We start from the raw sequence: 12,675 nt of genomic DNA on the forward strand, positions 1-12,675 counted from the left end.
TCATTTATTTTTATTTTTTCCCAGTGTTGCATCTGAGCCAAGAAAACTTTATGAAATGCCAAAATGTTCCAAATCAGAAAAAATAGAGGATGCTTTATTATGGGAATGCCCAGTGGTAAGATTTGTTTTTAGAGCATTTGTTTAGAAAGCAGTTTTAGCCTAGAAGAACTGGTTATTATTAACATACTACATAAAAGAATACAACTTAAATATCATAGTGACTCTTGCATCTTTAAAGCAATCAAGATGAGATATATCTTTTATTTTCCTCATGAAATAATTTCTGTATTAAAAGTACTAATATTATGAATGTGTTTTTAAAATTAAATAGAACTTTTTTAGATCCTGAAAACTAGAAAGTTATAATCGATTAAAAGTTATATAAGCAGCATAAGCTTATGTATAATTATCTTAGTGTTTAAGAGATCATTCCACTCAATATACTGAAACAATAACAAAGTATTTAGATCAACAGTTATTTTACATGAATGTTGTTAGGAAAATAATAAAGATAAAATAATAGGATAAGCTCATTTTCATAAGACTAGCTTTGCCTGGGTGTATGTTTTTCAGAACACTGTTTTCATGGAATATTAACAGGTGCCAGAGGAATTAGGGAGAATTGGGCTGTGAAAAACTAAGTTTGGGACATACTGAGTTTGAGAACTTAAACATGTTTATTGATAGAATTACTTCTCAGAGCCTTTAATAATAATAATACAATAATACTAATAGGTATGATGATTGTCAAGCCATTTCCCCAAATTCTTTTGATCCTAGAACTTCCTTGTTTGAGGAATATTTCTAAATACAGGTTGAGCATCCCTAATCTGAAAATCTGAAATCCAACATGCTCCAAAATTCAAAACTTTTTGAATGCCGACATGATGCCACAAGTGGAAAATTTTACACCTGACCTCATGTGACAGGCACAAAATTTAAAATATTATGTAAAATTATCTTCAGGCTACATGTATAAGATATATATGAAACATAAATGAATTTTGTATTTAGACTTGGGTCCCATCCCCAAGATACCTCGTTATGTATATGCAAATATCCCGAAATCCAAAGAAATTCAAATCTGAAACACTTCTGGTCCCAAGCGTTTCAGTAGGAAAAGGGATAATCGACCTGTATTTGTTTTCTATAGGATCAGTGCTTATTCTAAGAAATGCACTTAGGAAATACTACAACAGATTAATCAGGTCTTTGAATCTGGTTGGTTGTCCTTGAGGAAAAATGGAACTCATAATATGTGACCAAAAATAATTTTTAAAGGATAAGAGGCTATACGCTAAATTTACTGTTAATGTTTTTTTCAGGCTATCATTTTTACATAAAGTTTTAGTTTTCTGGGGCTGCTGCTTTTTCTCTGAATACTTATGGTCTGTTTATTGAAGGCTCCTACTTAAAAATTAGAAAGCTTTTAAACCTATATTTTCTTCTTCAACTCCTTATTGAAAGCTGAAAATAACTGTCATGCCTTTAGCAATTTAAAGCTTTTTGATCCATTTTCATTGGGGAGTATGGGGGAAGATGACAGATTTCTTAATTGAGAAAGTTTTTAATACCCTATTATAAAACACCAAAAATTTAGTAACCTAATTCCTATTCTCACCGTTTTTTGTTTGTTTGTTTTGAGACGGTCTCCCTTTGTTGCCCAGGCTGGAGTACAGTGGCATGATCTCGGCTCACTGCAACCTCCGCCTCCCAGGTTCAAGCAATTCTCCTGCCCTAGCCTCCCAAATAGCTAGGACTACAGGCACCCACCACCATGCCCCGCTGATTTTTGTATTTTTATAGAGACGGGGTTTCGCCACGTTGGCCAGGCTGGTCTTGAACTCCTGACCTCTCGTGATCCGCCCGCCTCAAACTCCCAAAGTTCTGAGATTACAGGCATGAGCCACCATGCCCGGCCCCTATTCTCACTTATTTTTAAACATTTTATTCTCATTTCAACTGCAGCAAGATTTTCCCTTAAGAAAAACCAGGAAGCATATTGAATTGTTGTTAACACACTGATATGAAACTACTTTTAAGTTAGTGTCCATCTTTTCCAAGACTCTGTGAATTACAACTTTTTGTTTAAGAACGTAGTTCAAACATATTATATTTGCTGTTTCAAATTATTTTGATAGGCAAGATATAAATAGTATATTTTTTAAAACTTAAAATTAAAAAAAAATTTTTTTTTTTTTTTTTTTTTTTTTTTTTTTGAGACGGAGTCTCGCTCTGTCGCCCAGGCTGGAGTGCAGTGGCCGGATCTCAGTTCACTGCAAGCTCTGCCTCCCGGGTTCACGCCAGTCTCCTGCCTCAGCCTCCCAAGTAGCTGGGACTACAGGCGCCGCCACCACGCCCGGCTAGTTTTTTGTATTTTTTCAGTAGAGATGGGGTTTCACCGTGTTAGCCAGATGGTCTCGATCTCCTGACCTCGTGATCCGCCCGTCTCGGCCTCCCAAAGTGCTGGGATTACAGGCTTGAGCCACCGTGCCTGGCCTAAAAAAATTTTTTTTTAAAACAGGGTCTCACTCTGTTGCCTAAGCTGGAGTCCAGTGGCACGATCACAGCTCACTGCAGCCTCTACCTCCTGGGCTCAAGTGACTCTTCCACTTGTGCCTCCTGAGTAACTGGGACTACAGGTGTGCACCACCAAACCCAGCTAATTTTTGTATTTTTTGTAGAGGTGGGGTTTTGTCATGTTGCCTAGGCTGGTCTTGAACTCCTGGGCTCAAGTGATCTGCCTGCCTTGGCCTCCCAAAGTGCTGGCATTACAAGTGTGAGCCACCATGCTCAGCCAAAAACTTTTAAATCTCCATGAAACAATGTTTAGATAAGACATTGTAAAATAAATGCATGTATATCATTGCCTTGAATCCAGTGTAAGACTTCAAGGGTTAATAAACTTAAAAAAAAAAAAAAAGAACTAGCGCACAAACAAAAACTATTTTTTTCCTTAACATTTGAAAGGCAAGACATTTTTAGGGAGCATATATAAAATAACTATGTCTTCATTTTTTTCTGTTTACTTTTTGGCCTACGCAGATACTAGATTAATTTCAGCTTCTCTTTTCTTTCTCTCTTTCTTTTTTTCTTTTTCTTTTTTTTTTTTTTTGAGATGGAGTCTAGCTCTGTCACCAGGCTGGAGTGCAATGGCACCATCTCGGCTCACTGCAACCTCCACCTCCCGGGTTCAAGCGATTCTCCTGCCTCAGCCTCCCAAGTAGCTGGGATTACAGGCACGCACCGCCACGCCCAGCTGATTTCTGTGTTTTTTATGGTAGAGATGGGGTTTCACCATGTTGGCCAGGCTGGTCTCCATCTCTTGACCTCGTGATCCGGCCACCTCAGCCTCCCAAAGTGCTGGGATTACAGGCGTGAGCCACCGCACCTGGCTGCTGCTTTTTTCCTTCTTAACTAGAAACAGTGTCTACTTAGTTGCCCAGGCTGATACTGAACTCCTGGGCTCAAGTAATCCTTCTGCCTCACTCTCTCAAAGTGCTGGGATTACAGGTGGGGACCACAACGTGCTTTTAGTCTACAAATTAAAGTAGAAAACTTTGCTTCTCTTTTTCTTCCTGCCTTAGACTTCCACCTTGTGGTGGCTCCTCAGTGACAGGAGTGCCCCTGCAGCTATCCTCTCCCTTTTCTAGGGTAATTCATTGGTGACACAGGTCATCTTTCAAACCAGGTCCATTTTCTGTACTTCGGCTGTCTTCATTGGTTTCTAGCTTTTCATTTGAGCTTAGGTCAGAACCACAGTGAATAATGGAGTAATTTGCATTTTGCCAGTTTTAACTTCCATCTAAAGGAAACAAGTCTTGTGGTAAAGGAAAAGGGGGCAATATGAATGTCTATTCCAGCAGAGAACACTTTTTTTTTTGAGACAGGCTCTCTGTCATCCAGGCTGGAGCACAGTGGCACAGTCATCACTCACTGCAGCCTTGACCTCCCAGCCTCAAGTGATCTTCTTGCCTCAGTCTCCCGAGTAGTTGGGACTCTGGGCAGTCACCCCCATGCTAATAGCAGAGGACTCTTAATCGCTGTGATATTATACATGATTTTAAGAGCTAGTTATTATTGTTATTGTTATCACAGAAGTAGCATCATCATTATTCGTCTACTGTTATTATGACTAACATTTGTGAATACTTAATAAAATAATAACTAATACATAATAATAAATTATTTCAGGCCATGTTTAAGTGCTTTATGTGAATAAACTCAATAAGTGATGATGAAAATAATTTCCCACAATCCTATCTTTCCTTGTCTTAATTCTCTATTTGGGCATTTAATCTTTCTTTTGTGGTTTATTTATTTGGCTATTTGAATATTTAGCTATTTTCTTTGGACATTGATTACTGCAAATTGTTCATGGCCAAGCAATTTCATTTTTATATCTCATTTTTTTATTTTTTAGGGAGATATACTTCCCAATTCATCAGATTATAAGTCCTCACTCATAGCACTGACTGCTCATAATTGGCTACTTCGTATATCAGCAACTACGGGAAAAATCCTTGAGAAAATATATCTTGCACCTTATTGCAAATTCAGGTATTTACTATGAGTTTATTATTCAAGATTTTATTTTACTGTAATCCCAGCACTTTGGGAGGCCGAGACGGGCGGATCACAAGGTCAAGAGATCGAGATCATCCTGGCTAACACGGTGAAACCCCTTCTGTACTAAAAAATACAAAAAACTAACCGGGCGAGGTGGCAGGCGCCTGTAGTCCCAGCTACTCGGGAGGCTGAGGCAGGAGAATGGCGTGGACCCGGGAGGCGGAGCTTGCAGTGAGCTGAGATCCGGCCACTGCGCTCCAGCCTGGGCGACAGAGCGAGACTCCGTCTCAAAAAAAAAAAAAAAAAGGTTTTATTTTAAAAATTTGAAACCTGTGGCCCAGGAAATTTTCAAGCCTTTTTTCCCCCGTCAGTTTTCTAGTCCATAACCAGATCTCAATTAATAAACCTATTTTTTTTTTCTCCCCTCATGACTACATTTAGAGGTCTGAGTAGAGACCCTCTATCATTTATCTTTTTTTTTTCTTTTTTGAGACAAGGTCTTGCTCTGTCTCCCAGGCTGGAGTGCAGTGGCCTAATCTCTGCTCACTGCAACCTCCACCTACTGGGTTCAAGCGATTCTCCTGCCTCAGCCTCCTGAGTAGCTGGGATTATGAGTGTGTACCACCACGCCCAGCTACGTTTTGTATTTTTGGTAGAGATGAGGTTTCCCTATGTTGGCCAGGCTGGTCTCAAACTCCCAACCTCAAGTAATCCACCCACCTCAGCCTCCTAAAGTTCTGGGATTACAGATATGAGCCATCGCACCCAGTTGTCATTTATCTTTGTATCCCTAATAAGTAACTAACCTGTAGTAGTTTAAATGAGCTTTAAAAAAAATTCCCTGTATTCTACAAATAGTATTTTCTATGTAAGATGCACTTTATGGTAGATTTTCCTGAAGGCTAGTCTGTTTCAGTTAAATTGTCTGCTGTATACAATCTAAGAACTGTTATTTTAACCACTAGTTTTATAAATTAGATGTAAATGTTTGGAGTGAATATGTTCATGGAATGTGTGAAAATAACATTTTTAGTGCTTTTTATAACTTCCATTTTAAAGTAGAAATGATTATTTTGTTTCCTAAGTTTTGAATACTCTTAGATCGAAAACAATTTTAATTCACCAATGCTCTAGAAAGATTAAAATTATGTATATATTTAAATAGGGATATGTCCATATAGGGATATAGAGGAAATTATTTTAGCTATTTATTTTTCAAAATAGATCACTTTGCTTTTATAATTTAGATAACTAAAAAATAGTTTACTTATAAAATATAATATTTTGATTTTAAGTATAAGGAAACTGACCCAAATAAATAAACTTCTCTTCATTCTTTTAAAAGATACTTGAGCTGGGACACTCCTCAAGAAGTCATTGCAGTTAAGTCAGCTCAGAACAGAGGCTCAGCAGTGGCCCGGCAGGTATACATTTTTAAACATTCAATAAAATGTAGAATTTTTTTCATAGGAATTTGTCTGCAGATTTGTTATGAAAAATCTAATGATCTTTTATTTCTGAAGCATGCTATAAAAGATAAGATTCATGGCAACCTGGATGGATTTGGAGACCATTATTCTAAGTGAGGTAATTAAGAAATGGAAAACCAGACGTTGTATTTTCTTATAAGTGAGAGCTAAGCTATGAGGATGCAAAGGCATAAGAATGATACAATTTACTTTGGAGACTCGGGGTGAAAGGGTGGGAGGTGGGTGAGGGATGAAACACTACACATTGGGTATAGCATATACCACTCTGGTGATATGTGCACCAAAATCTGACAAATCACCACTAAAGAACTTATTCATGTAACCCAACACCACCTGTTCCTCAAAAACCTATTGAAATAAAATAATAATAAAAATATTTTAAAAAAGAAAAGTTGATAGGTAGATTTTTTTTCCTGAAGCGTGCTATTTAAAAAGATTTTTCTCTCTTTCTCAAAGAATTATCCAGGATTTACTAAATTTTATAAAGTCTGGAAATTTATATCAAGAAACTTTTTGTTTTTATTGGTGACTTATGGGGAAATACTATGGAAAGCATTTATTGAGCACTTAAAAAATAGATATAGACTGCTTCTAGAGGTTTTCTGTTTCTTTGTACACAAGGACATCTAGAAAAATACTTATTTTCTGTCTCATCTTGGCAGAGTCTGTTGTAGTTCTTTCTCATTTTTAATTTGAACTACTTCAGCTTTTTCTCACTAGTGTCCTTGATTGCAAAACAGGCAGGCACTGATCTGAGTTCTTTACCTGTATTTACTAATTTAATCTTCAGCACACTCCTTTCAGTAGATACTTTCATCATCCCATTTTACAGATGAGGATTCTGAGCCCCAGAGAGGCTAAGTAACTTATCCGACATCATAGTGTTGGTAAGTGGTAGAACCTAGGCTCAAACTCAGGCAGTTTAGCTCTAGAGTCCCTGCTCTTATGCACTATAGCATGCTGCCCCTTCTTGAAATTTCTGTAATTTGAACTGGCAGGTGAAGTTTATATATAATTCTAGCATTAAAAAAATTAAGTAGTTCCTCTTATTTTACCTTATTTGGATAACTACATCAAGCATTTCCTTGTTAACCCTCCAGTGTATTCCCATACACGCTGGGTCTGTGAACTCTGCTTTTCTTTCCTCTCTCATCTCTCTTGTCTACTTTTTCTGTATCCCCCTGAAGCCAAGCAAACTATTTGTTGGCTACTTCTACTTACTTTTTATCATGGTTATTTAAATGTTTTCCTAGCCTTTACTAATCCTGCCCAGTCACATTAATAACTTAACTGCATGCCTTTTATTGGAATCTCCTTACCCTTTTCCTGATTTATTTAGTATGACATATAAGAAAGAGAAATGTTGTCTCTCTCTTAGTAATACTCCTCTCTTTATACTCTTACTCACTACCTTGATTTTACTTGGTAAAGGAAAATTCAGAAAAGTGGGATAGTATAACAAAGTAGCAAAACAGTTTGCTACTTTGAGAATTCTAAAGTGTCTTTTTAATAATTTAAATTGCTAAAGAGCAAGAATTTTTGTTTAGTTTTGTTTTGAGATGGAGTCTTGCTTTGTTGCCAGGCTAGAGTGTAGTGGCAAGATCTCAGCTCACTGCATCCTCCGCCTCCTGGGTTCAAGCAATTCTCCTACCTCAGCCTCCTGAGTAGCTGGGACTACAGGTGTGCACCACCACTAAATTAGCCCAGCTAATTTTTGCATTTTTAGTAGAAATGGGATTTCACCATGTTGGCCAGGATGGTCTTGATCTCTTGACCTCGTGATCTGCCCGTCTCGGCCTCCCAAAGTGCTGGGATTTACAGGCGTGAGCCACCGCGCCCGGCCAAGAATTTTTTTAAGTTTAATTCTATACATTATCATGTATTAATGTTTTACGTTTACCATCACCTGATAATGTTAATAAAAGTCTTGTCAGTATTTCTGTATTCCGGACTGTTTTCCTACAGTCTCCAGCCAACAAGTAGTAGCTCTTAGTTGGGGTATATAAACTGTACTTTTCCTTTGGGTTTAAGGAACACAGAAGGAGTCTGATTTACCTTGAAGATACTAGTTTAATAAAAACTTATCCCTTTCAAAGGGAGAGTCTTTTGGGCTTTAAACATTACAATCTTTTTTGTCATTTGTTTTCCAACTTTTAGTTATAGCAGTTTTGATTGGTGGTTCCAGCCTTAAAAGTTCTATTGAAGTAGAGGCTGGCTGTGATGGGGCAGACAGCTTTGCCTAACACAAATTTAAGAAATTTCCTTCAAAACTGTATTGGAGAAGTACTACAGATTGTTTTACATTTCATAGTGGCAAGAAATTGATTGGACTTTGTTCTTCAAATCAAGGGGGCTATCCTTTTCAAGCAGAAAAGTCACTCAAGCTTTCATTGATGATATTATTTCTCATTTCCTGTAGAGGAGTCAGCACAACACTACTTTCATTATATATTTATTTATTTATTTAGAGACAGCCTGTCTGGATGCCCAGGCTGGAGTGCAATGGCTTGATCAGAGTTCACTGCAGCTTCAAACTGCTGGGCTGAAGTGCTCCTCTCATGTCAGCCTCCTGAGTAGCTGGGACTACAGGCATGCGCCACCATGTCTGGCTAATTTTTTTATTTTTTGTAGAAACGAGGTCTCACTGTGTTGGCCAAGCTGGTCTCAAACTCCTGGCCTCAAGCGATCCTCCTGCCTTAGTCTCCCAAACGGCTGGGATTACAGGCATGAGCTACCTGATCCAGCAACTTTCAAATGATATGAGCATAATAACTACATATCTTTTTATTAGGTTCTTTATTGTTCAAACTCTAATTCAAAATATAAATGCATGGTATTTTATTGCTAAGAAATATTTACTTCTATGGATTTTTGTCTGTATATATGCACATGTATGTATCTGAAGGGCTGAAGCTTTAGTGGACATGTTTTGAATATGTTGCCTTCCTGTTTAAGTAACTTTGCAATCTAGATAGATGGATGTTTTCATAATATGAAAACGTCTGCATAACGAACAGATGGATTTTTTCAACTAATGAAAACAGAGTGTTTCTGGAAGCACTTTTGAGAGCTGCGTGTAATTTTAGTCTTTCCTTCTAGGCAGGCATTCAACAACCTGTTTTGCTGTACCTTGCAGTGTTCCGAGTTCTACCTTTTTCACTTGTAGGGATTCTAGAGATCAATAAAAAGGTAAGAACTCATTTCTTATTTAATTGCAATATTTTATTGACAATAAGAGTAATGTCATTTAATTATTTATGAGATATTTGATTGGAAATGCTCCCCTCACTATAAAAAAGTTCACTAACCTGGTTTATATTGTAATAAAACACATGAGAACATTTGCTTAATATCCCTTCATCTTTCTGCATGTTTTTATGCCTCTCAAGTGGATCATATTGGATACCTGTGGTTATTAACAAACTACTATGTTATGAAATTACAGAAATTACTATGTTATGAAATTACAAAAAAAGGTATTTTTTTTTTCAGAGGGAACATTCCAAAGCTTGTTAAAAAGATCATTAAAGGAGGTGAAAAGTTGCAACAAAATATTTCATTTTAATTGCAAGGTATAGGTCTAAAACTCGCTTTATGATATATAACAAGCCTTGTATTTAAATATGTAAATTTTCCAATTCATTCAGTTTTGGGTTTTATTGTTGTTCCCATTTGTTCTTGACTTGTGGATCGGTTACATGGGAGGAAAGAAGGAACAAATTTCCTTTGAGTAAAAGAATGAATAGGGAGGCCGGGCACGGTGGCTCAAGCCTGTAATCCCAGCACTTTGGGAGGCCGAGATGGGCGGATCACGAGGTCAGGAGATCGAGACCATCCTGGTTAACACGGTGAAACCCCGTCTCTACTAAAAAATACAAAAAACTAGCCGGCCGGGGTGGCGGACGCCTGTAGTCCCAGCTACTCGGGAGGCGGAGGCAGGAGAATGGCCTGAACCCGGGGGGCGGAGCTTGCAGTGAGCTGAGATCCGGCCACTGCACTCCAGCCTGGGTGACAGCGCGAGACTCCGTCTCAAAAAAAAAAAAAAAAAAAAAAGAATGAATAGGATTCTACTTAAAAAAAAAGTTACTGTTGGTGAATAGTTATTTATTGAGCTCCTCTATTACTCTTTAATTCAGTACCTGAAGTATTGTAGAGGACTGTATCTTGAGGATCTACTGATCTTTATAAGCAAACAAGATGAATGTATTAAAATTTTACATTATGTAAGCATTATATACTAAAGCGTGTAATGGCTAAAGAGTAATACTAGTTACCATTTATTGCTTATTTTGTGCCATGCACTTTGAATATTTTACAACATTGTAACGTACATATGTAATTAAGAAGTTAAGCAGCAGTCCCAGCTACTCAGAAGGCTGAGGCAGAAGAATGGTTTGAGCCCAGGAATTCAAGGCTTTGATGAATTATGATCGCACCACTACACTCCAGCCTGGGTGACAGAGTGAGACTCTGTCTCTAAAAAAATTAAAATAAAAAATAAAAAGCAGCTACCTAAATCCTAAAGGTGGCAAGTAGAGGAGTTAGAATTAAAATAGATTGGCTACTTTATTATAGCAGTCATTATTATTATTATTATTATTTTTTTTTTTTGAGACAGTCTTGCTCTGTCACCCAGGCTGCAGTGCAGTGGTGTGATCTCCGCTCACTGCAGTCTCTGCCTCCTGGGTTCATGCCATTCTCCTACCTCAGCCTCCCGAGTAGCTGGGACTACAGGCGCCCGCCACTACAACTGGCTAATTTTTTGTATTTTTAGTAGAGACGGGGTTTCACCGTGTTAGCCAGGATGGTCTCGATCACCTTACTTTGTGATCTGCCTGCCTCAGCCTCCCAAAGTGCTGGGATTACAGGCATAAGCCACCACGCCTAGCCAGCACTCATTATTTTAAAATATGTTTGAATTGGCTTGGTGCAGTGGCTCACACCTGTAATTTCAGCACTTTGGGAGGCTGAGGCAGGCTGGTCACTTGAGGTTAGGAGTCCAATACCAGCCTGGCCAACATGGTGAAGCCCTGTCTCTACTAAAAATACAAAAATTAGCCAGGGGTGGTGGTGCATGCCTGTAGTCCCAGCTACTCAGGAGGCTGAGGCAGGAGAATTGCTTGAACATAGGAGGTGGATGTTGCAGTGAGCTGGGATTGCACCTCTGCACTCCAACTTGGGCAACAGAGCAAAACTCCATTTCAAAAAAAAAAAAAAAAAAAGTTTGAATTACGCAAGTCCTCTTTTTCTTCTTTTACTTTTCCTTTCTTTTTTTTAAAGCTTTTCTTCATATTTTTTCATTTTTTTTTTAACTTTTAAGTTCAGAGGTACATGTGCATTATGTGCAGGTTTGTTACATAAATATGTGTCATGGGGGTTTGTTGTACAGATTATTTTATTCCTCAGGTTTAAAATATTATTCCTCAGGTTTAAGCCTAGTATCCATTAGTTATTTTTCCTGATCCTCTCCCTCCTCCCACCCTCCACCCTCCGATACGCCCGAGTATGTGTTGTTCCCCTCTGTGTGTCCATGTGTTCTCATCATTCCATGTGTTCTCATCATTTAGCTCCCACTTACAAGCAAGAACATGGAGTATTTGGTTTTCTGTTGCTGTGTCAGTTTGCTAAGGTTAATGGCCTCCAGCTCCATCCATGTCCCTGCAAAGGACATGATCTTGTTCTTTTTGTGGGTACATAGTATTCCCTGGTATATATGTACAACATTTTCATTACCCAGTCTATCACTGATGGACATTTAGGTTGGTTCCATGTCTTTGCTCTTGTGAGTAGTGCTGCAGTAAACGTATATGTGCATGTGTCTTTTATATTTATAATAGAAGGATTTATATACCTTTGGGTGTATACCCAGTAATGGGATTGCTGGGTTAAATGGTATTTCTGTTTTTAGGTCTTTGGGGAACCACCACACTGTCTTCCATAATGGTCAGACTAATTTCCATTGTCACAAACAGTGTATAAGTGTTTCTTTTTCTCCATAACCTTGCCAGCATCTGTTGTTTTTTGACTTTTTAATAATATCCATTCTGACTGGCATGAGATGATACCTCATTGTAGTTTTGATTTGTATTTCTCTAATGATCAGTGATGTTGAGCTTTTTTTCATGTGTTTGTTGGCCACATTTATGTCCTCTTTTGAGAAGTATCTGTTCATGTCCTTTGCCCACTTTTTACTGGGTTGTTTTTTTTTTCTTGTAAATTTGTTGAAGTTCCTTGTAGATTCTGGATATTAGACCTTTGTCAGATGCATAGATTGCAAAAATGTTCTTCCATACTGTAGGTTGTCTGTTTACTCTGTTGATGGTTTATTTTGCTGTGCAGAAGCTCTTTAGTTTAAGTAAATCCCATTTGTCAATTTTTGCTTTTGTTGCAATTGCTTTTGGTATTTTCATCATGAAATCTTTGCCCATGCCTATGTCCAGAATGGTATTGCCTAGGTTATCTTCCAGGGTTTTTATAGTTTTGGGTTTTACATTTAAGTCTTTAATCCATCTTGAGTTAGTTTTTGTATATGGTGTAAGGAAAGGGTCCAGTTTCAATTTTCTGCATATGGCTAGCCAGTTATCCTGGCACCATAGGGAATCCTTTCCCCATTGCT

The 12,675-nt window shown here is 37.9% G+C and overlaps 1 protein-coding gene across 2 annotated transcripts in view; it reads left to right on the top strand.

The window, feature by feature from the left end:
- DCAF17 (DDB1 and CUL4 associated factor 17) overlaps positions 1 to 12,675 on the top strand; it is a 52,190-nt gene that overhangs the window by 9,676 nt on the left and 29,839 nt on the right. For both annotated transcript variants that reach the window (XM_025405333.1, XM_025405334.1), the window contains exons 3-6: positions 25 to 115; positions 4,424 to 4,560; positions 5,915 to 5,993; positions 9,159 to 9,248. In XM_025405333.1, coding sequence (XP_025261118.1) covers positions 25 to 115; positions 4,424 to 4,560; positions 5,915 to 5,993; positions 9,159 to 9,248 — 397 coding nt within the window. The remainder of the gene's footprint in view (positions 1 to 24; positions 116 to 4,423; positions 4,561 to 5,914; positions 5,994 to 9,158; positions 9,249 to 12,675) is intronic.

Source organism: Theropithecus gelada, chromosome 12 (genome assembly GCF_003255815.1).
Source record: "Theropithecus gelada isolate Dixy chromosome 12, Tgel_1.0, whole genome shotgun sequence".
In the NCBI taxonomy this organism is placed as follows: Eukaryota; Metazoa; Chordata; class Mammalia; order Primates; family Cercopithecidae; genus Theropithecus; species Theropithecus gelada.